Here is a 27,693-nt window from a genome sequence, read left to right on the forward strand (position 1 = left end):
GGGCACTCTTCCAGCCAGCGCAGGGAATCAGGTGCATTTACCTGCCTGAGAAAACCAGCCTCATGAAATATTGAATTATGATTAGCTAGTGCCCTTGGATAAAGGCTGATTCCTACCCCCTTTCCACAAACTCTCAGCTGATGGCCCTGGGCCTGCTAGCAGCCAGGGGGCAGGGAGCTAGATAGATCGAATGTCCGACAGGGAACGGGAGCCAAGGCTCATCTTTGCCATCCAGAGCGAAGGCTGAGCAAATGAACTGTAATCATCCTCCAAGGGGAACAGAAAGGAGCACTGAGAGCGTGACTGGAGAGTTCGGTTTGTCAAGTCCCCATAGGCCCAGCGGGTTTGATGTCACTGGGTCTAGGGTTACAGTGAGCTGGTTCCATCCAGGGCTCGCTCATGGGTCCCGGCACCTTTTTAATTCTTCATGGTGTGGCTGATTGATCCACCTTTGCAGAGAGACTAAAGATTAAGAGGATGACAAACTGGCATCTGCTTACACAGCGTTAAGAACTAATCTTCCCAGCTCTGCTTTAGGAGCCTTGAAGAGAGCGTGAGGCACATATACACACACGCACAACCAGCCTGCAGAGCCAGAGGAGCTGTGAGCGGCACCTGGCTCCCTGGCCCCACAGCTGACCATGGGGAGCAGCTCACAGACTATCAGGCCTGAGCTTCCCATCTGCTCTCTGCACACGCAATAGCATTGATTTGGGTGACAGGAAGCCAGGACCTCCCCCTGTTCTGGACACCTTGTGCTAACTGCTGGGGAGCAGGGAGCAACCGGACCCAATAGCCCAGCTTGAGGGGCCATCCCAGCCGAGGAGAGGTTGAAGGATAAAGCAGAGGGAGAGGGTTCCGGGCCCCCCACACTCCCGCAAGCTCACCTGTCGGTCACCTGCACTTCTGCCACAACCCCCCAGCATGTCCACATCCCCCGCTGAGTCCACCTTGAGCGCTGGCCTGGAGGACAGCCAGTCAGGTAAGGGGCAATCCTGAGCCATGTGCCCATGCTCCCTCTGGGGCCAGTGCTGCCATGGGATGCAGTAATGGCCACGAGGGTGGGCATGGGTTGGCACTTGGGACATATGGAGATGCCCAGACACTGCAGCAATGCAGGGATTGGAACTAGACAGACAGACAGTTGCAGAGAACCTGCTTTGGTGCATCTATGCTCATTGGCTGACAGGTAAGCACTAACGATCGGTGCTTGTTAGCTTTGGTGGGAGGTGAATTAGTGCTGGAAGCAAGGTGTCATCATCTTGGCAAACAGAGCAACGGGGGTACCATTGCATAATGGTGCGAGGGGGTTCCTGCGGCTGGAGCCAGGGATGCAGAAGACCAGCTCAACTAGTGATTTCCCAGAGCCATGCAGCCAACCCCATGTGTTCAAAAATCCTGACTCAGGCCTCCCAAAATCATGAGATTGGCTTAAAAATAATAAATGTCAGGTTCTTTTTACTCATCATTTTGTATTTTGAACCTGAAGGGATCATGAGTTTCTAGCGATGTAATATTTAAAGAATTGCAAGCTGAGATTTGCACCAAATCCCCTGACTCCAGAAGCTGGAGCTTTGAGAAAATACCCAGACCCACAGGGCTGGGCAAAATGTCAATACATCTTGGAGCCTTCAGGAAATGTAAGGAATTCTGCTCCAGGAGAAAGAGACTAGGCTAATGAAATCCTCAGATTGTGGTCCCTGGAGCCCACAGAATGACTGTATTAGCAGATCTGTTCTCCCCCCAGCCCAGAGAATCTATTTAAAAGCTGAACACTAAGGAGCAATTTGGTTTGCCAAGCCCAGCTTCCTGAGCAGGTTGGGATCCAGACCTGATCTGAAGGTGTTTTGCAAAGCCCAATTGAGACCAATAACCCTATTTTCTAGGTGAGGAAACTGAGGCACTAAGCAGGGGAAGGAGCTGGGCCCAGGCCATACAGCAAGTCAGGGACAGAGTTGAGAGTACTAACAGGGACTCCTGATTCTTACTCTTTGGGCTGAGCCCCTATGGGTGTTCCGGTAGCAGGTGGTAGAGGACTCAGCAAGCACTCCCCCCGGGGTTGGGGGGAGAGCAAGTTGGCAGCAGGATGAGGAATCCCCACACACACTCTTCAGGCTCTTCTCCCAGCCCCCCCCCAGAGCCTGTCCCTCAGCCACCTCCCTTCCTCTCCTCTCGAAAGAGCCTGGCTGGGCCTGTCCCCCACCTCCTGCTACTCCAAGAGCACTGTGCCCCAGAAGCCAATCATGCCACTGACACGCACTCCCCTCTCCCCTGCCCTAGACAGCCAGCATGCCTGCTGCCCCAACCCTCCAACTCCCTTTTCTAGGGTCTGGCTGTGCCCCAGCCCCCGCCCTTCATCCCCTTCCCACAGATGCTGACTCTTCCTATAGCTAGGAGGAGGAGAGACGTGAGTCTGTGATACTCCTGCGGCCGGCACAGATGTGCTGGGGGAGGAGGACCCTTTGCAGTGCCTCAGTTTCTTCACCCATTCCACAAGGTTAATCATTTGTAATGGGCTCAGAAACCTGTGTGTTGTTCTTGACTGGGGAGATCGGGGGAGGTTGAGGAGGAGGAGGGGGGCTTGTCCCATGTGGGGGAAGGTAGGCCTGGAGGGGGATAGCTCATGAGGGCAAAGGCCCAGTTCCCCATTGAGCTGGGGCTGAGCCGCTTAGCGCTTGCAGGGCTGGCTAATGAGCATTTTCTCCTGGCCCTGTCTGAGCTTCTCCATGTGCCCAGGGATGTTACTAGCCAGGGAAAGTTGAGCAGCCCTGTACCTAGCATCAGCACATGGGAGATGCTCAGTGCCCAGCACAGGGTCTCCCACAGCTGAGATCGCTGCTCAGCTGGCGGGCAGTGGGCCTCACTGCCGGGGGTGTGTGGAGTGGGCTTTCACCCCTGGAGGAGCTGTGCCACCCCCGCCCATAGGCTGGCCCCCATTCAACTCACAAGGGCTGGGCCTGGGGTGGGGAGGCTGCGGGGAGATCTGAGAGGGAATCCCAGGCACACAGGACAGAGCTCTGCATGTAGTGGGCAAGAGTTGGGGCTGGATCCGCTGAGTGTCCCAGCAGAGGGTTTGTGCTGCGGCCGTGTCAAAAGGGCCTCTTGGTGCTCAGCAGACTGGGAGATCACAGCAAACACAGCCCTGGCCACTCAGCACTGCCACAAGAACACACGCCTCTACAGGCAGGGTGCTTCCCTGGGGGCTAGCGGTTAGAGCAGGGGGCTGGGAGCCAGGACTCCTGGACTCAGGCCCCAGGTCTGGGACGGAAGTTGGGTCTGGTGGTTAAAGCAGCATAGCCTGTAGGGGGAATTTCAGCCCCCAAAGTCCAGTGTGTCCAAGAGCTCTGGGCCTGTGAAGGTTTAGCGTGGAAAGCTGTTGTAACCCAGCCAAACCTGCTCTAACACACCCCCTCCCCTTAGTTTCCAGCTCAACACAGGAAGCTCCCAGCCAAATAAATGGTTAGGAACGTTCCACTAGCAGAGAGCCCAGGCCGTCCTATCCCCTGTGCCCCAAGCCCTGCGTCCTCCCAAAAGGACCCACCTTGACCAGCGCTGGCCTCTGCGGGGACACAGCTCTCCAGGGCAGGGTCTGGCTTCTTGCTCTGTCTGGGCAACACTTAGCACAGTGGAGTCCAGATGTTACTGTAATGCATATAACAAATCTCAGTAACAACAGGGACTGCCATGGGGGAATCCCACCATGCACCCATCCCCAGCACCAACAGCAGCCAGCACCGGGCTCTTCATTCTGGGCAGTGACACAAGAACCTGCCATAGCGGCGTTTCTTCCCAACCCCACCAGACAGAGGTTGGCTCATGCCCTCCTGGTTTATAACCTGTGGCCCCTTGGATTCCATCTAATGCAATGGAGACATTCACATTGCCTACATCAATGCACAATCCTCTGCTGAACCCTCCTAAACCTTCATGATATCTAGTGGCAGTGAGTTCCACCGGCTAATTTCACACTGTATAAAGGAGGAGTTCCTTTTAACGGTATTAGATTCTCCACCTTTGCCCAGTGCTGCTAGTGTCACCTTGTTCTTGTATTATAAGAGAGGGGGAGAGCTGGGCCCCATCCCAATCACTATTTTCTACACCTCTCTAAATAGTCCTAGGCTCTCTCCAAGCATTTGATTGTTCTTGGAGCCCCCATCCCTTCCGTGCCTCCTCTCTGAATTGGGGAGCCCTGGCTTTATGGGCCATAGGGCTGTTTTCTACTGCATCTGCTCAGCTGCACTGTTCCAGCACTCAGGCCTATCTGTCCTGAGTCTCCCCAGCCTGCGCTGCTTGCTCACGCCTGGGTTCCGGGGGGTGGGTGGGTGGGTGTGTTGGGCTGGCCCTCTACCCCGACAGCCGAGCCCTGGGGTGTGAGGGGATAAGGTCATCTCCAGGCCGTGGTGCCCAGGTGCTGATTTCCTGCTCTTGCCCTGCAGGGCTCAGCCTGGCCCCCAGCAAAGCCCTGAGCCCGGTGCTCACATGTCAGGTGTGCGGCGACACCAGCAGCGGGAAGCACTATGGCATCTACGCTTGCAACGGCTGCAGCGGCTTCTTCAAGCGGAGCGTGAGGAGGAAGCTCATTTACAGGTGAGAGGAGAGTGCTGCCGCCCGGACTCACAGGGCCAGGGGGAGGCAGTGCCAGCTCTGCCAGGCCCCTCCCCTACTGGCTCTGGGGCTGCCCTTGCCTGGGCCTTGGCACCCAGGGGCAGGTGTCTAAGAGCCCGTGAGGGCGGGCTGGTCCTTCTGAGCCCTGGCACAGGAGGTTCAGGGACCTGCAGCCAGCCAGCCCCTAAGCCCCATGTGGCCACAGGCAAAGGCACTCTGGTCTCTGTGTGGGGTACACACCAGCATCCCCCAACATCGCAGCAGGAGGTGGCGCTGGGCGCCCGTCCCAGGAGACACCCCCCCCACCCCCTTTGCAAACATCTCCGTGTTCAGTCCTGGCCTGATGGCCCTGGAGCCAACCAAGGCAGAGCCAGCTCCCCCCACCCACCAGCCCTGCCCAGGTCCATTTCCATGGCTCCCCAGATCGATGCTGCCATGTGAGCACTGCCCAAGGCCCAGCCACTTCACACCAGCCAGCAGTGAGCCCACAGAGGGGTTGTGCCATGGCCACAGAGCCAGGACTGTACTGGAGCTGTCTCCACCCCTCCCCGCAGGAGACGAGGCTCAGACTAGCATGGGGAGAAGGGCCAGGCCTGTGCTGGGTTGGCGGATGGCAGGCCATTCCCCTCCTGGCCAGCACAGTACAGACCATGTGCTCTAGGCCCCGTGCCGGGCTGGCACCTCTCTGCCAGGACTCAGACAGGAAACCACAAACCGCAGCCCAGCAAGTGGGTCAGCCACAGGGCCCATTAGCATCCCGGCTGGCCCCCACTGCGCCCTGCACGCTTGGTCACCCCCTGGTGCCACACGGAGCTCTGTAGCACAGCTCTGGGACAGGACTGATGGGAAGGTCTTCAGCAGCAGGGTCCAGCAGAGATTGATGGAGCCACACCCCCCACCCCACCCGCCAACAAGTGAGTCCTGCTGAGCCCCCTGCCCAGCCAGCCTGTGGGGCAGGTACTGCAAGGTTGCTGGGCTGTTGGGGGAGGCACCGCAGAGCTGCACAGGATGGGGACCGTGGGGCCATTGGGCAAGTGGGGGGTCACTGCTAAGCTGGGGAGTAGGGGTGGGCCAGCACTGTATGGCTGCTGCGCTAGGGGGTGGGCGCTGGGGGAAAGGCACAGTTGGGCTGAGGGTGGTGGGCACTGTGGGACACCTGGTAGGTTATGGTGCAATCCCCAGCCATGGATTAGACCCCAAAGTGTCAGCGCCTTGTCCTGGCTAGTCAGTTAGTTATGAGGCAGATGCAGCATCCTGGACTGGGGAAAACACCTTGTCCCCCAGGTGCCATGCAAGGAGGGCTGACATAACTGGACCTGCATTCATCTGCCCTTCAGGTGCCAGGCTGGGACGGGGATATGCCCCGTGGACAAAGCCCACAGGAACCAATGCCAGGCCTGCAGACTGAAGAAGTGCCTGCAAGCAGGCATGAACAAGGATGGTGAGTGCAGGGGGGTGCCAGAGGATGCAGGGCTGGGGAGGCCACACCTGCAGCCCTTCGACTGTGAGAGCTTCTGGGTAGGGGCCTGGGGCTGTGGCTCTCTAGGCAGTACCAGGTGCCCACAGTGTGGATGCTGGGCAGAGAGGAGCTCAGAACAGCTGAGCCCAGAGGCTGCTCAGGACAGGTGGAGAGGCTGCTGGCCAGAGCACACAGCTAGGTGACAGGGCCAGCCCCTAGCCTTGCCGTGACTAGGTCCCCACGGCTGTGCAGTGGGAAGGATAGTACCAGGGCTGCCAGGTTCCAGATGAAGGGCTGGGAGGGCGTTTGCCACCCTCAGCTAGAAGGAGGGGGCAGAGGGTCAGTGCCCATCTCGCTACACAACCGTGCTGCAGGGAGGCTGGGGGCGGCTGCTCAGGGGGCAGACAGGGCCTGGTGCTGTTTGCTGTGCATGTCAGTGCTCAGACCCTCTACCCCTAACCATCCTGCTCTGCGTCCCCAGCCGTGCAGAACGAGCGCCAGCCCCGCAGCACTGCCCAGGTCAGACTCGACAGCATCCCCCTGGACATAGACCTCAAGCCTGCGCACCTGGCCACCACACGGGAGGCCCCTCCGCCACCTTGCCCCACCCTGCCGAGCCTCAGGGGCCCCAGCTCCTCTGTGCCAGGCACCCTGGGACCTCGGGTGCCCACTCCTCCGAGTAACCACCGCTTCATGGCCAGCCTGATGACAGCTGAGACCTGCGCCAAGCTGGAGCCCGAGGACGGTGGGTTGCTGGGTGCAGGGTGGGAAGGGAGGCTGTGGCAATACCCATGCCAGCCTGGGGCATCGGCAATGACAAGTGGCACAGAGCCAGCTTAGGCAGTGGGTGAGCTCTTTCCCAGCGCTCGGCACCAGCAGCATCAACTCCATGTCCCTGCCTGGGCCTGGGGCTGCGTTCCTTGCCATGCCAGAGCCCTGAGCCCTTTCGCTTGGTTCCCCAGCCCTTGGGATTCACAGAGCAGCCTCAGCAGCACTGGAGTTCACAGTGCTGCCTGACCTCAGCTGTGGAGCTGGCCCCTCTGGCCCCAGGCTGCTGTCAGACTGCAGCTGCCTCCAGGGAAAATGGCCTGTCCCCACTAAGGGCCACACAGGCCTTGTCACCACCACACAAACCTCTCCTATAGAACGCAGGGCAGCCCCCTCTGCAAACCCAGGCTGCCCCAGCACAAGGAGTGTGCACCAGCCACTAACGTCCCTGAGTGGATGAGTCTTCAGTGGAGCTTCCCTCTGCCTGTGAAGGTCCTGTGGTATCCCTCAGGCACCATCAGCAATCAGCTGCCCTGCTGCTACCAAACTGCTTCCCTTCCTGCAGTGCGTAATTTGTAATGAAAGGGGTGCTGGCGGCCCTGAACTGCCAGGCCCACAGATGGTGGGGCCCTGAACTGCCAGGCCCACAGGTGCCGGGGGGATCAGCCCTGGCTGGCACAAATCTCTTTCTGCCTTGTGCTCACCCTTTGCTCCCTGAGCAGCTCGGACCAGGAGAGGTGCCGTATCTCACAGCTTGGGCTCCTGCTGTCTCAGATTCTTGGGCTGGGGACTGATGCTGCCTTGGGAGGGCTGCAGAGCCTGGCTAATGGGCAAACAGAAATCAGGGAAACCTGGCTAATGTTAGAGGGATTTTGGGGAGAAAATGGGTTGGTTCCTCCCCCACCTCAAATTTGGGCTGTCCATGTCCCCGCCCATGAGCAGCAAGACTCAGAACAGCCCTGGCTTGGTCCCTGAAGTAGCTGGGGCAGTTTCTGTGAGCGCTGCTGCTGTCAGTGACCCAGCTGTTCTCCTCCCTCCAGCCGACGAGAACATCGACGTGACGGGTAATGAGCCTGAGAGGACCTCGACGGGGTATCCCATGTCCCCCTACCCATCCGCCAGCCCTGAGGGTGTCTATGAAACTTCCGCCCGCCTCCTCTTCATGGCGGTAAAATGGGCAAAAAACCTGCCTGTCTTTGCCAATCTGCCCTTCAGGGACCAGGTGAGCCGGGATCTGGACTAACTGGGTTGCCGTTTAGTGGCCTCTGGGCTGGTGTGATGCACATTGTTGAGGCGACCCCAGGACCAGACAGCAGGGCTCTGAGTAGGCAGCAGAAAACACAGCTCTGGGTGTGCCCCTTCCCGAGCGCTTTGCAAACAGTGATGAACTCACCTCCCACCCTTCAATCACCATCCCAGATCGCAGGCCCAAAGAGGGAAGTGATTTGTCTCAGTCCCAGTCCTGCCACGTGAGCTAAGTGTTCACAGAACCTAGTCCCCACGCAAATCACACAAGGTTTGGTTTGGAGACACCTCGGCCTGCTTAGCAGTTAGCACCATGGCAAACACCCTTAAAAACCCTTTGTAACCTTTTGTTAAAGATACAGCAAAGATGGCAAAACAGCAAAAGCCTTTGAAATGTAAAGTGTTAAGGAAGGCTTTCATGTGAACAACAGCCTTTGTTGCCTTTCCCTTCCGCTGGAGAGTATTTTTTGAAGGACCTGATCTCTTCCCCCGCCCCACCGCCCACTCATGCCCTGTTCACAGCTGAGCTCATGGCTGGGGCAAAGTTGTAGGCCCAGTTATCACAACAGAATCCAGATCTCCTGATGTCTCCTCCTGAGCCATAGCCGCCAAGAATGGCCGGAGAGATCAGACGTGTTTGGAACATGCTGGTGGCTTTCACTTTGTGACGAATCTACTGTGTGGCTGGGAACACAGAGGGTTTGGCTACACTTGCAGCTGTACAGCGCTGGGAGTTAAAGCTGTCTTCATACAGCTGTGTAGGGAAAGCGTTGCAGTCTGGCCACACTGATAGCTACCAGCGCTGCAGTGTAGCCACATTTGCAGCACTGTTGGGAGTGGTGCATTATGGGCAGCTATCCCAGCATTCAAGTGGCTACAACTTTTCAAAAGAGGGGGGTGGGGTGGAGTGTGACAGGGAGCGTGGGGGAGAGAGAGAGAGAGGATTTTTGGAGCCCAGAGGGTGTCAGATCCCTACAAGTTCCAACCCCCTCTCCCACCCCCTCTCATTCTCTCTTACATGCAAATAGCTTTCAGACCAGATAAGCAGCTGCTCTGACGACTCCCCCCCCCCTCCCCCCGCCGTGCTGTTTCTCTCCTCAAGCAAACACTAGCTGTGGACATTCCCTGCCTGCCTCTGCTCCATCAAACAGTAGCTGTGTTTGTTTTTTAGATAAGCAGCTCCAGGAGCCCTGAATTCACAACAAAACAAAGAGTTCTTTAGTTAAAAGCATTATGGGGAAATTCCGGAGGTCGGTTACAGCATAGTAAGATTAATCACTGTTTACACCGGCACTCCAGTGCTGCAGCACCAGCGCTGTTCCCTTTATTCCTCTCGTCCATGTGGAGTACAAGCAGCGCTGTAGCCAGGGAGATACAGTGCTGTATGTGCCTTGCCAGTGTGGACGGGGAGTAAGTTGCAGCGCTGTAAAGCTACTACCAGCTCTGCAACTCTCCAGTGTAGCCAAGGCCAGAGTTTAGGGGGCAGCAGGCCCTGGTGGAGCAGTGCTGTGATGAGACCATGCGTGAGGTAGTCATGGGCGACTTGGTCGGTAGCACTCAGACCAAAAGGCAGGCCCACGGCTGGTAGCTGCTACTGCTGTGCAACTCATTTTCAGAACCTTTGGGAGATGACACATAAAAAGCAGGGCCGGTGCAACCACTAGGCGAACCAGGCAGTTGCCTAGGTCACCAAGTGGTTGCGGGGTGCCAAAAAGCGGTGCCCTGGCTCAGCAGGGAGGAGCCGCCTTCCGGAGGCACCAGAGAGCCAGAGCATCGGTTTGCGGGGGCGGCAAACCCCAGCCATAGAGGAGCCAGCATGGTGCGGGGGGGCAGCTGCCCTGCAAAGGCAGTGGCACGGCTAGAAGGGATCAGCCGCGTTCCCCGCCCCTCCTGCCCAAGCTCCCCCCTTGCCGTGCTCTGGCTCTGTGGCTCCCAGGCATGTGAGCCACCGCTGGGGTGTGGGGCCCTGAGCCTGCTCCGAGAGGGGAAGCGATGGCGAGTGGGGAGCCGGGGGTGTGTGCACAGGGGCCACCACCTGCATTCATCTGCTGCAGCCTGCAGGAGCCCCTGGGAGTGTGTGTGCTGGGCTGTAGCCTGGGGCGAGGGGGGGGCACACAGCTGCTCCCCACTAGTGGCGCTGCCACCTTCGCAGGGCTGCTGCAGCAGCCCAAGCCCAAGCAAGCCACTGAGTGGAGTCGGGGCGGGGGCCGGTGGGGTAGGATGGGATGGGATTGCAGGGGGGCTGTGCACCATCCAGGGGAGTTCAGGGGATGGGGAGGGGAGGAGCCTGGTCTGGGGAGCAGCCCCTGGGCATGGCTGGCTGCTGGGATCTATAAAGGCTCATTGCCCCTCAATGAAAAGATGTGCAGGGGGGCGCACAAAGTGGAAGTTTCGCTTAGGGCGCAAAATATCCTTGCACTGGCCCTGATAAAAGGGGATGTAATGTCTGTATTACGGGAGCAGCTACAGGCCCTAATCAGGCCTCAAGGCCTCAATGTGCTAGGTGCTGTATGTACATGTACACCTACACCTGCACACCCGCCTATACACACACATACACAGCCCCGTCCCATAGCTCACATGCTCCTTCCTCTTGTGCCTTGGCAGGTGATTTTGCTGGAGGAAGCCTGGAGCGAGCTGTTCCTGCTCTGCGCCATCCAATGGTCCATGCCCTTGGAAAGCTGCCCGCTGCTCTCTGTGCCTGAGCTCTCCCCCAACATCCACGGGAAACTGGTGTCTGCCAGCGTGGACATCCGTATCCTGCAGGAAACCATCAGCCGCTTCAAGTCCCTGACCATAGACCCCACAGAGTTCGCGTGCATGAAGGCCATTGTGCTCTTCAAACCAGGTGAGCCCAGCTGGTGCTGCAGGACAGTGGCTAGGGACAGCCGTGAGGCAGGAGGCCTTGATCTCGCATCTCTGCCAATGCCCCTCAGTCCAGACCTAGAGCCCCTCCCCCCCGGTATCTTAGCTGCACTGTCCCCCCACCGCCGGAGCTGTGCCAACATCCCTCAGTCCAGACCTGCAGCCCCTGCCCCCCCTCCACATATCCCAGCTCTACTGTCCCCCCACCACCGGAGCCCTGCCAACACCCCTGTCTGGACCTGAAGCCCCTGCCCCCCAATATTCCAGCCCTATCTTCCCACCACCCCTGCAGCTCTGCCAATGCCCATCAGTCCCAATCTGCAGCCCCTGCCCCCCTGGTATCCTAGCTCCTTCCTGCCTAGCCCAGGGTGAGGCGGCCATTTGAGCCATTGGGACCTTGGAGAAGCAGACTCCAGCTCTGGAGACACTGGTTATATCTGTCCAGGGCCAGCACAGCATCTTCGGGTCCCTCCTGGGCTGTATGAATCCCATCATGGAGCCCAGACAAAGATTCAGACAGAGAGATGCTTGCACCGCGAGTCCCCCACAAACTGCCAGCAGTGAGACTCTGAGATCTAGCTAGTGGCGGGAGCGTGACCTGGGAGGGGACTGGGCAGCAGTGGCTGAGGAGGTTGGGCGCAGGATCTTTGCACCCTTGCTCAGTGAGCTCCTGGGAACTCTATGCCCCTTCCTCCGTGGCTGTCATTCACAATGGCTCCCTGGCCACCTGGTGAGGCCTGTGACCCCCATGTGGCTCTGTAGAGGTGGCATTCTGGACGATTTCACTGTGGTCATGGACAGAGCCTGGCCGGCTGCCTTCCTCTCCAACCCTCACAGGACGCTAAACTGCAGGGCTGACGAGGGTGGGGGAGCCAGTACAAATTACTGGGGCCCTGCGGTCCAGAAGGGGGCCAGGGTCCCAGCTTCCCCGGCCGTTTAGCCGGTCCACCCTTGCTGTGGGGCCTGACATTTTTTTTTCACCAGGGCCTCAACCTGCTCTCGGTGGCCCTGCTAAACTGGCTGCCAGGCCTGGGACCCTCCCACATGCTTCCTGCTTGCTCGGACTGGAGGCGATCCAGGGAACGTGTTGCCCAGGAGACCAGGCTATGCCCTAGGAGCCGGCTCACAGGCAGTGTGTGCTGCTCCCTCACAACACCGGCTTTCCAATATTTAGTTTGGAAACAGGAGGGAGGATGGTCTGAGCCATTCACCTTCCTCCTGCAGTGCCAGGAAACAGATTAGTTCTGTGTCATTTATAATCTCTGAGCCCTACCTCCTTTGGCATTGCCAGCATACACTGCTGCTCTGCCCAGAACCCGTTACCTAGGGCTGCCAACTTTCTACTCGCACAAAACCGAACACCCTTACCTCGCCCCTCCTCCCCTTCTCCGAGGCCCTGCCCCCACTCACTCCACACCCCCCTCCCTGTCACTCCTCTCCCCACCCTCACTCACTCGCTCATTTTCCCCAGGCTGGCTCAGGGGGTTGGAGTGTGGGAGGGGGTGAGGGCTCCAGCTGGGGGTGCAGCCAGAAATGAGTTCAGGGTGTGGGAGGGGGCTCCTGGCTGAGGCAGTGGGATGCAAGAGGAGGTGAGGGCTCCAGGCTGTAGGGTGGAGCCAAGGGGTTCAAAGTATGGGAGGGGGCTCCAGGCTGAGGCAGGAGTTCAGGGTGTGGGAGAGGGTACAGGCTCTGGGCTGGGGGTGTGAGTTCTGGGGTGGTGCCAGAAATGAGGGATTCAGGGTGCGGGAGGGGGCTTTGGGCTGGGGCAGGGGTGAGGGCTCTGGTGTGGGGCCAGGATGAGGGATTTGGTGTGTTAAAGGGAGCTCCTGGCTAGGGCCAAGTGATTCGCACTGCGGGAAGGGGCTCTGGGCAGGGGTGTGTGTGGATGGAGAGGGCTCCAGCGGGGGGTGAAGACTCTGGGGTGGGGCTTGGGATGAGGATTCTGGGGTGCAGGAGGGTGCTCCGGGCTGGGACTGAGGCATTCAGAGGGTGGGAGGGGGATCAGGGCTAGGGCAGGGAGTCAGGGTGCAGACTCCGGGCAGTGCTTATCTCAAGCAGCTCCAGGAAGCAGTGGCATGTTCTCCCTCCGGCTCCTATGCGGAGGCACAGCCAGGCAGTTCCAGGTCAATGGGAGCTGTGGAGCCAGCACTTGGGGCAGGGGCAGCACACGAAGCCCCCAGCTGCCCTTATGCCTAGGAGCTGGAGAGGGGACATGCTGCTGCTTCTGGGAGCCGCAGGGAGCCTGCCTTAGCCCTGCTGTGCTGTCAACTGGACTTTTAACAGCCTGGGCAGCAGTGCTGACTGGAGCTGCCAGGGTCCCTTTTCGACCAGGCGTTCCGCTTGAAAACCGGACACCTGGCAACCCAATCTCCTTCTGAGCATCCATCCCTAGCTACTGGGAGTTAATACACAAGGGTTCATCCACGTTGCCCATGCCACGTCCACATGGTTTCTGAAGATGATCGGATTTCTCTCACCGTATTAACAATGGTTCCAGTGTTAATGTCGTCAGCAAATGTCCTTCCCTAGAGGATACAGCCCTGTGAATTGATTAAAAACAAACCCAACACCCTAGCTGTATAGCTCACACCCACCGTTACATTCACCATCCAAGGCCAGAGTTGGCACCGCAGCTTAGCTACCCCTCCTCTCCCACTGTGTATGAAGTTGTGTTCGTCTGGGGAGCAGCCATGGAGTATGAAGGGGGGCAGACAGGAGATGCTAGAGCACCTGTCCCAGAGCAAGAGGCTGTCGGGTCCCATGACCTGCGAACCATCTCAAACAGCAGCAGAGGCACTGCCCCCAGTCCCCGCCCGCCCAGGCTCCCCCCAGGGAGTGTCACTGGAATACCAGCCTCACACTCAGAGCTGAGCCAGGCACAATTACAGCTCAGCTGAGCTGGTTCAACCTGTGATCCAATCTGACGAGCACGCCCTCACCAGCTCCATCTGTGCAGAGGGGCTCCTGGGTAGTGCAGTGGGCCCAGGCTTTGCTCCTTGGTGGTGGGACCCGCTGGCTCCCCCACAGTACGGGAATTGTGTGTGCTCCTGCTGTGTGCGAGGAGCCTCTCTCAGTGCAGGTGCCACAGAACAGCCCTGATCTTGTTACAGAGACACGGGGCCTGAAGGATCCAGAGCAGGTGGAGAACTTGCAAGATCAGTCGCAGGTGATGCTGGACCAACACAACCGGACACACTACCCCAGCCAGCCTGTCAGGTAACAGGGCTCACGCTGCAGACATGCCACTGACCACGCAGCACCCTTCGCTGCTGGTTTCTTGCCAGTGTCTGTCTCGCTTCCTGCCTTCCTGCCTCCTCTCCCTTCTGAGCTAACAACTGCCTGCCCCCCAGGCAAGTCCGTTAGAAATCACTCTTCTCCCTACTGCACAAGCTAGTCTCCATGATGCTGAAGCCCTCGGTTTGCCTTGTGCTGCTCTAGAGCTGGGGCAGGGCTGAGCTGTCCGTCCTTCCTTTAGCAGCCTTTCCCGCCTAGGCAGAATGCTAAAGCGCAGGTGGATTCATCCTGTTGGGCTGGCGCCCTCTGCTGGGGGAGGGGAGAGCGTCACCTCCTTTAGGGATTGGGTGCCGGGTGACTCAGCTTTGTGGGATGTCTCCCTCCACATTGAGGCATCCTGGGCTCTGCACCTGCCTATAGCTCATCCCCGCTCCGCTGTCCACTGCTCCCTTTGAGGTCTTCTCTGCCATGCAACGCCACCCACCATCCTCCTTCCTGTGCATCAAGCATCCCCTCTTCTCTCTTCACATCCTCTCGCAAAGGGGGATGTTCCTTCTTCCTGGTAATCTCATCTCCATCTGGGGGCTTCCTGCACCCACATCCCATGGTTATTTACAACAAAAACCGCAAACATGCAAAAGGTGAAACCTAAACATGTGCCAACTTCCATGGGCTGGAAGGCCTCTTCCACCAATCCCTTCTGGCCCTCCCCCATGATGGAATCTGTCCTAGATTGATTGTGAGCTTATCAAGGCAGGACTTGCTCTTTGCTGTGTCTTTAGCACCATGGATGCACAAACAGCTCTTCTCTTGAGCTGTTCCCCTCACCCAGGCTTGTACCTACTGAGTCTCATTCCTCCTCTGGAGTGAAGCCATCAAGGGCAGGCAGCCATGGCATGAAACAGATGACAGCATCACTGAGCTGCTGGATTGAGCATAGGCCAATGTGTCACTGCTTTAGAACAGTGGCTACACGGTGGCTCCTCCAGACATGGTTGGGAAGATCTGGCAGGAGCCTAGAGTCAATTCATCCTGATGGACCATGTTGTACTTGTGAAGAGCATAAAATGTTGTAGTGGTAGGTCCCTACTTTCCAGCCTGAACCTTACCATTACACTCAACAGCCTAGTGGTAGGTAGGTTGGCAAATTGCTCTGTGTTTTCCAGGACACTTGGCCACACACGCTTTGATGGCCCAAGCACATTACCCCAAAGGGAAATTTGATGGGAATAAATCAAGGGGAAACCACCCATGTCAGAACATTTTTGCTCTCTGCAAGCTTTGTTTGGGCAGCACCTCTTGCCAGGGAATTACTGACTCATTGTGATATTGTTAGCCCTTTGACCTCTGATACAGCAGGTAAAATCCTCCCTGAGACTCTTCTTCTACTTAACAGCTAACCAAACCCACACTGACACTTCTCTGCTTTCCTCCAGGTTTGGAAAACTGCTCCTGCTCCTTCCCTCCTTGAGGTTTATTTCCTCAGACCGGATTGAGCTCCTCTTCTTCCGCAGAACTATCGGGAACACTCCCATGGAGAAGCTGCTCTGCGACATGTTCAAAAACTGACCTGTCCCTCTTGCAACCAGAGTCCCTTGATGTGGATGCTGAGGGCTTCCTGGAGCGGCACGAACACTGTAGTTCCAAGCACCTGGTTTCCAATGCACTGAGCCAAAGAGCAGGTGAAAGGAATGTGGAGATCCCACTCAGCCCTGAGTGAGTTGTCCAAGTCAACTGCATATCTACAACCCTGACATAGTATGGCCAAGGATTAATCTCTGTTCCTATCAACATTCAGGTCATTGTAACCCATTGGGGGTTTCAGTCACTCCAGGGAAGCTCACACAGCAGATACTCTGACTCAGAATTGAACAGAAGTTTACAAGCTCCATTAGCAGAACCACAAAACTCACCTGGTACCTACCTACTAAGATGAAACTAACGTTACATATGTGAAGAACACAGACGCATAGTGGAAAGCCAGGACACTGTACTAACACCCCCCCAATCGGGGTGGGCAAATGCAGCTCGATGCAAAGTGAGGCACAAGCGTCAGCAAAATTAATGAAAAAAATGAAAGTCTGAAAGAGATCCAGGCTCAGGTCTGGTCCTGGAAATCTTCACACGTCCTGCCATGGGCTATGGCCCAGATGGTGGCCTAGGAGGGTCAAGGAAAAGGCGACTATCAGTTGGAGGGGGAAGAAATGAACTTGCCTTTGGTATTTGCTGAACCCTAAATAGGGGATAACCAGCAGCAGAACATCACCTGTGCAAGATGTGTTTTTAAGATTACTTTTTCACTGGGATTTCCTATTACACACCATGTTCTAACAAGTGATCTGGACACTGACTTTAAGGAAGACTATGACGTTTAACATGGGATGCATGGTCTGCTGTCTTGAAACAGTGCTATATAGCACCTGGCATTCTCTCAAACTAGGAACACTTGGTGATGGCAGTACATCTACTATTGCATTTGAACTGAGAAATGTAAGTAGAGTTCAGAGAAGTTGAAACACACCCCGGACGGGTAGCCTCTCTTTTGAAACCCTAATTGCAGCTAGGAGAGCACAGCTCGGAGTCAAAGACCTGGAGAGGCTGATGTGATCTCTGCTACCGTGTCTTCTGAAGAGCCTTTCTGTGCAGTAAAGGAGGAAGGCTGCTGATGCAGAAAAGCTGCACTGTGGGAGGCCATGACGTGGGTGTAATGACACATAGCGCACTGCTGCGCCTTGAGTGTGTTCTGGCAGCATGACACCCTCTGAACAGTGCTATCCAAGCAGTCAAATGGGATGCCATGTTCTGATAGAGGCAGGGTTTTGCAGTGCCTTGCAGGAGAAGCAAGCAATGGATGTTGTTCTCATGCAGGAAGGACAACTGTTAGGGGATCTGTTAGCATGTCAAGAATGCTTGATAGGTATATTTGCATGAGGAGAACTGTCACCTGCATCAGTGTCATAGACTCCTCTCTTTGGAGACTATGGTGACACTCTATGTCCCAAGCATTCACTTGGCTGGCAGATACCGGAGTTCTGAGGTTAAAGAGTTAAAACTCGTATTGGTGAGCAGCAAAGGGAGCACCAAGGACAGTGTTGTCTCGGAAAGGCTATCGTGGCTTAGCCATGCTGATGTTGAGTCAATGTCCTTCAACCAAGAGAGGGTGTTTGCAGCAAGGGGAGCAGGGCAATTTTTTACATAGTCCAGCTCCTTTGTAATTGTACAAACACACATCGTATTTTCAGAGTGCCTCTCTCGCCCTGCAACTGCCAGAGTGTGTGCTGTCTGCTGGTTTGATGTAACTAATAAAGTGTGCTCTTTGGAACTGTTCCGTTCTCTCTGTTTAGTCCTACTTCCTGTGTGCATCCCACTCACCTCCCCAGGCAAGAGCAGCCAGTCTATTCCTGACCTCACACTATTGGCTGAGACCCTTCCTCTTGCAGGTCAGTTGCATTGCAGCCTATTGCTAACCATGGCTCGAGGCAAGAACCCTTGAGGGTTTCTGGTGTGCTCAGCCCACAGCAGTCCCCAAAGCTAGAGCCATAATGGCAGCATGCCACTGGCCACAACTGAATGCAGAAAGAGGGCCCTCTTCATTATCTGTATGTACATGAGAAGCTCATGAGATGCCAAATGAATAGTTCTGAAGATGGAACTCCTATTTATCCAGCCATTGGGTTCAGCAAGAAAAGCCTTCATACATGACCTTGTCAGTGGGCTTCAACCCTGACCTGGAGAGACCACTCACTTCTAGGAGGGAGAGGGGATGTTTGCTCACCTCGGTCCTCAGTCTTAAGCCTTTCTACTGACACAGTCAATAGCAGAGCCAATTAGTGGTAACTATGTAGTGGTTTTAGTGACATGGATACTGGACTGACCTTACTAACTCATTCAACAAAGGGGATCCAACAGCCATACAACTTCAGGTCACTACCTACTACAGCTGAGTTTGGACCAGTAACTTAAAGATGAGATGCTTTATTTTGCATTACCAAATCACAGAATCCTGACAGTGGGGACCGAAGGTCCCAGCGGGCACTACTTCATCTGGACTCATGCAGCTAGGCCCATTGCAGCCACATTGCTTGGGATGGGAGTGTGGCTCCGCATGCTCACAACACTTCCAGCATGCAGTAAAACTTGTGTGATTTTTCTCTGTCCCCATAGGGGAACTGCTGGTGACTATCGGAAGCTGGGAATCATGGTCTTCTGGCAACTTTATCCAGTGCCGGTAATTGTTGCACGATCACTTGTGACTAGTTCAACCACCATGCTGAAGGCAGACATGCTACTAAACCTGGAAGAATGGTTTCCCTCTCTTTCTCCCCCAGGATCATGAGTCCCAGCTCTCAGATCCAAGGGCATACCATTTCAGACAGGGAGCTCAAACTCTGCCCAGTCAAGGGATGCAATGGAAATTTGTCACCAAGTCTCTACTGTGCCCAACTGAAGCACACTGAGGCCACTCATGTCTTCAGTACACACTGGGGATTTGTAGAAACTCAGATCTCAATAGCTGAGATCTGTCTCAGGGGCTGTATGCTGGGACCTTGCATAATGTCTTTAGAATGCATCTGGGCCACATTAGATTGAAGTCTGCTCTGGAGAAGCAAGCAGGACACACACACCCTGTTCCCGGTCCTCTGTCAAGTCTTAACTGTCTTACCTGGGTGCTACTCTTGGCTGTCCTCCTGATCCCTGCCAATACTTGAAAGCCACGAACCAAAGGAAAGTGAATCTGGACAGGATGAGAGCAATGTTCCCAAGTCATACAAACCACATCAATCGCTGTCATTCTTTGCTTTTCAATAGCTTTGTTCTTTAATAAGCTAGGGGTTATTTGTTCATAAAGTTGGTTTTGTACAGCCATACAGTATATATTTAAGAAATATTACACAAATTGCACTTTATACATATGACGGCCTTGTTCCAGAAGGAAAAAAACAACATTAATTAAAAAAAATAAAGAAAACCTACTGACATGAAATTACAAAGTGCCAGCTGACTGCACTGTGGCATGCAATCTGGCTCTGTGGTAAGAGAAATCAATCTCCTTTATATATTCTTTTTTCCTAAACAGGTAAAACGTATAGAGCGTATGACACAGGATAATATATCCTTTTACAATACAGACTTTGCTTTTTAAATTTACACTCAGCATTCTTATAAATTACTTTTAAAATTTCCATTACAAATAATAATAATTAATAATAATATGCAGCCCCTATCCTTTCCAGTGGTAAGTACATTCACTTGGTACAGGAGTGTATCATCTCTGAGAACCTACCGCTTACCTACTGCGTGACAGGACTGGGAAGACAGGCATCAGGCTTAAACGCGGACGGGGAACGAAACAAAGGATTGGTCTATCCCGTGCCTGTGTTCAAAATAATAATTAAACGATGACAAAAACAGAACACACAGTCTGGACCCACTGAAACCTTTTCACTGTCTCCCCCTCCCCCCTTCAAGACAAGATAAAAGGAAAGCGGTGAGTGGGAGGGTTCTGGCTGAAATGAATGCTCTTGGATTGGAAGAAAGGAAAGCTAGGACACCCCTGGAGTGTATCTGAAGCCTAGAGTTACTGTTGCAGAACTTAAGTGGATTCATTGTGGAGGGTCAGAAACCCTGAGAACAGCAGAGGCGGGTGTGTCGAAAGCCACGTTTTCATTCAGGGCTTCCTGTGTGTATATCGCCTTTTGAACCATACACATTTGATTTCTAATGGGAAGTGGTGTTCAGACTGTTTGGTGCTTAACATCTTAATTACAAGTGCTTATGTAATTCCTCTTCAACAACACCATGGGGGAGAAGGACAGACAGACTGTTCCTTAATCTAAACAAAGCCAGGCTTGATAAATCAATGTTGGAGCCCCTGATGCTTTTCCGGTATTAACAGTCTTCAGCTAATGTTAAATCTCATTCCTTGAGTGGAGGCAGCTATCCATAGCTCCCTGTGTATCCTCCACTCGACCCAACTGAAAAGGCTGTAACAGCAGTATGACTTGCAGCCTCTGTTATCATATGTGGGCAGATGCATGCTGTTTCTGCAGGTGTGGACACTGTTGGGGGAATCCCAAACTTAATTCCTTGCATGGCAATATTAAGTACAACTCTGCAGGGGACAGCAACCTGTACCCCCTTTTGTGAAAACTTTATCATGTTTCTCCCCATCCTGACCCATTGCTTCTGCAGAATTTTGTAGCTCAATAATCAACATTATTGAAGAACCAGCAAGCCAATGGGTGCAAAAACCTTCGGAAGAAGGTAAATAGAAATAATCCCTGCTGAAAACTGAGTCCTCTCCTATTTCTAAGGATTCCATCTGCAGAGCCTTATAACAGGGATTCTCTCTCTATCAGATGATGATCCCAAAAGTAACTCTGTAAAAGTGGCTCCTTCACAAAGTATGCTCTGAATCAGTCTTGCAGAACCCAGTACAGCTTAAGAAAAGCAAGCTGTGTACTATTCTGCCTGAAGGAGCCTCAGCAAAAGTTCCAGCAGCATTCTGATTTCACAGGGGAGATGATACACAGTGTGAAGCACAGAGAACACAGTCCACTTCATATGCATTTTTGGGGTAATCTTATAATTGGCTTCTGAAGGGTTTGGGTGCCCTGCAGCGTTTCCTTAGTTACTTTCCACCTTCATAACCACCACCCACCTTGCCAGGGGTTTCTTGGTTGATCTGTAAAATGGCTAGCGACCTATTAAATTAGCAACTTTAGAACTAAAGAGTTTGACATAATTAAATCCACAGAGGTCAAAGCAGGAACTGTATATCCCTGTCCCTGCTCCATGTCATCACCTCTCTGGTAAAAGTGGCCTAAATAACATTTTTTCACTGCAAAAAAAAAATAAATAAAAAAATCCCTCTAAAGAAATGCAGGTTCAACCAGCTGAGGAACATGCTCCCCACCAGTGAAGTCTGAGAGGAAGGAATTATTAAACCTAGGGGTTACTAGGAGTTGCATGATACTTCTAGTTCCATATTATGGAGGTAAAATAATAAAACCATTATCCAGCAATATTATGAAATGCAAATGTCTTTTCCCGTTACTCTTGGATGCTAGAGAGAGAAAGGTCAGGCACATAAACCAGTGTTGCTATTTCTGATTAGGAGGATCAAGGTTACAACCACATTTGGCTTCAGAACATTACCCAGGACAGAACTAGCAGGTTAACTGGCAGGTCCAATCCAGCATTTATTCAGCTAATTATTCTAACTCAGGTCCTGAAGCCCCTTCTAATCAACTCCTACTCTCAGCATCAGCATATTCCTGGCTGCTTAGGGAAACGGCCTGGCATCTGTAATTTCTCTGAATGATACTCTGGGATTGCTGGTCTTCATCCATGTGACCATGGATGCAGACTAACATGTAGGGACATCCCCATAAAGTTCCAAGTCACTAAGTGACCTCCTGGACTACTGACTCTAAGCTTAATAATTAGATTCCTACAAATCTGCTTTTTAAAAGTGTTACAGCAACATCTGTGCTGGGGCAAGTCACAGGATGACATCATGAATAACAAATCTAGCCTTGATCTGACAGAATGACACTGCTTGTCTTACTCTAAAGAGATCTAGTGAGAACTTTTTAAACAAACATTTGTCACATACTTGCCTTGACAAAAGGTGTCACATTTACAGTGAGAGGTGCACATGCATCAGCTTCTCACGTGTTCTAAGCAGTTTAGGCAGGTTGTTAATCTCACAAAATGTTCAGTGAGCTGAGACATGGTGAATGGTGATGCACTATGGTGAAAAATGGTGCCATTTCTTTCCCTGCAATAATCTTAGGGGCTATTCTACCTTCCCTCACGTCTCCCTTTCTTTTCCTGGCAAAAATGTTCCATCCAGGGGGGAAATAAAAACCTTTAAAATATATATACAGTGAACTTCAGTAACCAGAATACTAACAAAAAGTAGTCCTTGATTTTTTTTCTTTTTGCCTTTAATACTGATGATCTGAGAAAAGGGGAGAAAGTTGGTTAAGGTCACATTTTAAAAACAGATTACTTTGGGAAAATTTTCCTTAACACTTTTCCATGCATTTCTTTTTGATTTAACACTGCAATTAAAATAGTGCTGTTTTGTCTGCATGAGTTTGCTGCTTGGTTGAGAAGTTCCTGTCCTTCACTGGAACTGTTAACCATTGTTCACTTGATCAGTGTATACAAGTAGGCAGCACTTCAGGGTTGTGATGTGGTCGTAATGTTTTAGGTTTATATTTCTAAAGGTTCCTTTGTTTTTTAGAAATGCTTCTTTGTGCCTCGATCACAGGATTAGTTATGGCTATTGAAAATTCGGCACAAGTATTTGGCTTGAACTAACCAGGAGTGAAACTGGCATTAGTTTTCCTGACATATCAACAACAACAAAAATAAAAATCACTCTCTTTTCATTGCAGGTCTGTGTGGTGGGAATTTTGAGACATGCTCTGATTGCTTGAATGGAAATGATAGCTTTTTATTATCACCTGACAACAACACGGAGTGCATTATAAATAGCTCTGAACAAAGGGCTTGGTCTACTCTTTGCTGTGGTTCCTTGTAAAGAGCAGTTTATGCTTCATCCCAGCACAAACACACAGTCTGCAGCTTTCACATCAAGGTCAAGACAGGTGTGGACCAGCTCCCCAAACTCCAAGATCCTGTTGGCGTTACCTGGCGGCTTGATTTTCCCTCTCCCCATTTCCTCTGCTCAGAGAGAGAAAGCCAGGGGCTGATGGGAAGTAAAACAGAGCTCACCAGCAATTCTTCCCCCAATTTATTTTCTTTTGTTCTGAGTCCCCAGTCAGAAAAACCTGGCAGGTTTTGAGTTCCAAAATATTAAAAAGAGCTAAGGCCACTGCTGAAACTGTCCCCAACAGGCTTTTGTTAAGAGTTAGTCTTCTGCTCCCTGTAGTACTGGCAATGCAAGGTTGGAAGCCCAAGCAATTAGTGAATAAATGCTTTGCATGGGCAGCTGGCAGTAACTCTACAATGGTGGTGGTGGCGGCGGTGATGATGAGGGGGAAGATACCAAAGGTGAGATGTTATCACTCGTCTGCAGCAATGAGGAGATTTTGGGCAACTGGTTCACACCATGAACTCATTGTTCCCAAAAAGCACCAGCTGCTGGGTGCTGCTGCAGTCTGCTTCAGTGTTTCTTTTCCGGCCTGCCCCAGCTGCCCCCTCTGGGAGCTCTTTGGTTTTCTGGGGTGAGTTTTTCACATTCTTCAGTTTCTGTTTGCCTTTCTCAGGGCTGAACGTCCCTCTGCTGGTGAACTGGGGCCTGTCATCCAGACCCCTAAGCTGCCCTGGTAACCCTTCAAGTCCCAGCCTCTGCTCAGTGATATTGCCAGGAGCAACAACTCGATAGAAGGGCGACTTGGAGTACATTTGGAATCGTTTCCTAGTCATGTGAGGTAAGCAGGATGAGGAGGATGAAGACGGAGAAGAAACCGAAGAATCCACTGAGTCCAGAGAGTCTTGCTGCTTCCTCAGTTGCCTTCGCAACCTGCTCGTGGATTCGATCTTGACAGGCCTCAGCGAACTAAGTGCTAAACTTCTCTCTGATAGAAAGAGAGGGGAGGGAAATGAGAACAGATACATACAAGGCTGCATATACAGTAATGCATTTCCATGTAACTCTTACGATCTGAGAGTGAATTTGCTGGGCATGTCAGGGGGAACATATGCGATTAAACTGGAAAAGAGAAGTGACCCACCCATGGTGCCTACAGGTTAACATGTGAAATGGTTACCCACAGTGTCTGGGACAACCAGGGGCTGACACAACTGCAGGCACAAAATGATTACGTGATTTGCTGAAGTCCATTCACAAGTCAGTAGTAAAGCTAGGTCTAGAACCTGCCTCTCAGGCCTGTGTTTTAATCAACAGACTATGCTCCCTCTGGGGTGAAGATGGAGGGTGTCCCAGGCAGGGAATGCCACCTCCCAAGCAAACCTGTCAGAAGAGGACTGTGATTACCCGATCGATCAGAGATAGCCCCTTCAGAGTCAAAGTTCAAATTTTCTGAGCTATCTGCAGTGCCAATGGAAGCTTCAGACTCAAGGGTTTCATCATCAGAGGCTCGGGGCTCCAGTGCAAGCATCTCAAAAGTCAGCTCCTCCCTGCAGAAAATAACTCTAGTCAGTGAACCAGGACAAAGGTGAAGAGGAAGTAAACCAGTGCTGTGTAAGCTGGGAGCCCTAGAAGGGCATTGGCTGGAGAGCTCGAGGGAGGCCGTGCAAACAAAACACAACAACAAGCAACGTTCAGAACCAAATGCAGATACTGGGGTATCACACTGGGAGGAAAGTGCAAATGTCAGAGCTGGAGTCTACACTGGAATCAGTCCACCAGTGGTCATGGAGGCTTCCACTAGAGGAACCATCAGAAGAACATCCCAGCCAATCCAAGTGCTGTGGCTGGACGTCTGGCAAGGGGCAGCTTCTTAGCCATCCCATCCCCAGACCAGTGCTTTAATGGTCATCACCAGCACCTTGAACTGCACCATTGTTGAGGTGAACAAAAAGACAGCACAGAATTCAGTGTAGGTGTTCTGTGCTCACCAGGCCTGGATAGAGCACACGACAGCAGTCTGGCTTGGGGGTGACAAAGGCAAGGATGAGCCCTGCAAGGTCCACATTAGAGAAGATCAATCTCAGACTCCTGGCCAGCCATGGAGGCGCATAGGCCACCTAAGGAAACCAGGAGCTGTGATGCATCTAACAAGGCCAAAAGGCTGGAGAGCCAGGTTAGCAAGGGAGAAGGGCTGTATACCCTCAACAGCTGATGTAGACAAAGTCTATGATCATTACTCTGAGTGCTGCTGTCTGCCAGCTAGCATCTCTCCCACTGCATCTGGGCTGTCTTTCACTCGGATCCCGATCAGTCAGACAGCAGCAGTAACGAGGCTGTAGAATCTCCATTAGAGGAGAAGGAATCAGAGAACTGAGTGTCAGCCGCAGACTGATGCCGCAGCTCAGAATGTTTCACCATCTCCCCTAGTGGCTCCCCACACACATCGGGCAGGAAGGGTGACCGGTTGGAATCCTGACAGAAGTGTATGTCAGGGCTCTTCAGGAAGAAGAGCATTTACTCAGCATTAGCCTCTGGCTTCTCCTGCATAGAAAGGAATGAAACCAAGGGCTACACTGCCAATTCCAGTCAGTTCAACAATACTTCACATTCAACGAAAGGAACCACTGCTGATCTTCTAATGATCAGCATGGACACATCACCTTTTCCCATTGCTAACTGACATCCATATAGTCTCTATTCCAGGGGTAGGCAACCTATGGCATGGGTGCCGAAGGCAGCACACAAGCTGATTTTCAGTGGCATTCACACTGCCTGGGTCCTGGCCACTGGTCCAGGGGGGCTCTGCATTTTATTTAATTTTAAATGAAACTTTTTAAACATTTTAAAAACCTAATTTACTTTACATATAACAATAGTTTAATTATATATTATAGACTTCTAGAAAGAGACCTTCTAAGAACGTTAAAATGTATTACCGGCACGCGAAACCTTAAATGAGAATGAATGAATGAAGACTCGGCACAGCACTTCTGAAAGGTTGCTGACCCCTGCTCTATTCCATATCAGTTCTAAAACTCTTTTTCTGGCAACGTGCCTCAATCCTGACCTGCAATTCCACACAAATGCACCCATACCCTTCAGCACAAATGCACCTCGGTCCCAACCTGCAACACCACTTGCCTTCAGTTTTGGGTCCTCACATAGTACTGCTGATGCACCTCACCCTGATGTGCAGACATTGCTAATCGTACAAAATGTTGTGAAGTGGAGAACATTTTTCAACCGCTATCAGAGTGGGACCAAATTTGTGTTCACCTGTGGCTCTAAGAGGATCTTAATTTAAGATTCCAGATTCCCAACATTAATTGTCCACCTCTGGAGCACTGAGCCCTTCCATCCCTGTGACTCACTTTTCCTTTTGCAAGCTCTCAATCTGCTCAGTCAGCACTCTCTCCTCTTGCTGCATAGCTGCCTGCTGCTGATCTGTGACATCCATCTCCATTGCCTCCTCACTACTCACGGTCTCCTCAGAAACATCAGACACGGAGGGTAATCGCACTGAAACAGGAGATGTTGGACTCGGGAAAGTTCCACGCCTTAGACGTCCTTTGCCCTGAAGGTAAAAACCCATATCAACAAACTTCATGCCATTATTGCCAAACCTTGCAGGCATCTCATGGTACATTTTAGACTGACAGTATGTCTTCCCCCCTTTAGCGCCAGTACCAAGAATGGAGGAAACAACTTCAGCAACAGGTGCTTAGCATATGTACACAGTCCACAACACCAGTTACAATGCATGACAGTCAAGGACACCTCAAAGCTCAAAGCAGGCTGGCTGGGGGGACATAAATGTTTTGTGTGTTCAGAAAAGGACAGATGAAACTTTTTAGAGACATACACATCGGACTTCCAAAATCAATTAAAGACACAACAGAATGTATTTTTGCAAGCCCAGGCTGTAAGATGGGAAGCCTTCAGTCTGCCAAATCACAATGCTGGCTCGCGGTGAGAACATCCTGAACATTGCACACAAAACGTTGGCGTGCACAGTCCTAAACCATCCCATTCTTTGCAGAAAACAATTCCACGATGCACACAAAACGATATGGATAACACTCTCCAATGTGAATATTCAGCTTCGTGGGCTGAGGAGTTGCTCTCCATATACAACAAACTCTAGGGAGCTCAAATGATGCTAAGTGGAAAAGTCAGCTACAAAACCATGGCTGCACTTTAAGTCCTCATACTGTCTGTGAAAATGAGAGGTCCAATATTAAAGTAAGCAGAGAGGCCAGTGGGAAGGGAATGAGGAGGCAGAGGTACCACTGTGTGAAACAAGGCGAAGGGAAAGATGGTAGAGCAGAGAAACTGTTCAAGAGAAAATGTCTAAGCATCCTTCAGAGCTATGAATAACTACTAGACTGCTGATCAAACAGTGTACAACTCCAGCCGACTGGGTAACTATTCTGATGTGAAGTAAGCAGAGGCTCTATTATTTCAACTTACAACAGTTTGAAGACTGCTAGCTAGTTATGTAAGAGGATTCTCTCTTGCTGTAATTTTTGGGAGGAATGAGACCTGTATTCCTAAATCAACTTAGTTTCTTTGGAAAGCCCAACCTAGTGAGCAAGCTCAGTATCTTCTGATATTCACAGGCTCACTCAGTGCACTGTAACGCACATTACAGCTGCTGGCTCATTATATTAACTACAACTTGATCAGCAGCATAGTATAATTATCCCCCCTTTCAATATTAGAACACTAACTGCAATGTTCTGTTAATTCCTATGGTATCATAAATGTTACTATGGTATGTCTGGTGTCTTCCATTAGTGTGGGAATTACTGTGCCAGTCTTCACACCCCATATACTGAAGATGCTGCAGTTTTGCATGCATGACTCACGTGAATAACAGGTTTCTTTGGACATAAGACATAATGAAGAAACAAAACTCCTCTCAGTTCTACATGAATATGGGAACTTT

At 52.4% G+C, this 27,693-nt stretch overlaps 2 protein-coding genes across 8 annotated transcripts in view; one reads left to right on the plus strand and one right to left on the minus strand.

Annotated features, from left to right (window-relative positions):
- The first annotated feature begins 924 nt into the window (after positions 1-924).
- NR2E3 (nuclear receptor subfamily 2 group E member 3) lies at positions 925-15,875 on the plus strand. Its single transcript, XM_030578338.1, has 8 exons — positions 925-982; positions 4,437-4,587; positions 5,943-6,046; positions 6,546-6,809; positions 7,873-8,054; positions 10,685-10,925; positions 14,053-14,158; positions 15,613-15,875. The coding sequence occupies exons 1-8, from the start codon at positions 925-927 to the stop codon at positions 15,743-15,745; spliced, it is 1,239 nt and encodes a 412-aa protein (XP_030434198.1). The 3' UTR covers positions 15,746-15,875.
- A 3,105-nt stretch (positions 15,876-18,980) lies between these two features.
- Positions 18,981-27,693, minus strand: part of MYO9A (myosin IXA) — a 455,555-nt gene continuing 446,842 nt past the window's right edge. For all 7 annotated transcript variants that reach the window (XM_030576852.1, XM_030576855.1, XM_030576857.1 and 4 more), the window contains 3 exons: positions 26,117-26,319; positions 24,150-24,292; positions 18,981-23,730 (listed from right to left, as the gene is read on the minus strand). In XM_030576852.1, the coding sequence (XP_030432712.1) occupies positions 23,255-23,730; positions 24,150-24,292; positions 26,117-26,319 (822 nt within the window). In that variant the 3' untranslated portion in view covers positions 18,981-23,254. The remainder of the gene's footprint in view (positions 23,731-24,149; positions 24,293-26,116; positions 26,320-27,693) is intronic.

Source organism: Gopherus evgoodei, chromosome 10 (genome assembly GCF_007399415.2).
Source record: "Gopherus evgoodei ecotype Sinaloan lineage chromosome 10, rGopEvg1_v1.p, whole genome shotgun sequence".
Lineage (NCBI taxonomy): Eukaryota > Metazoa > Chordata > Testudines > Testudinidae > Gopherus > Gopherus evgoodei.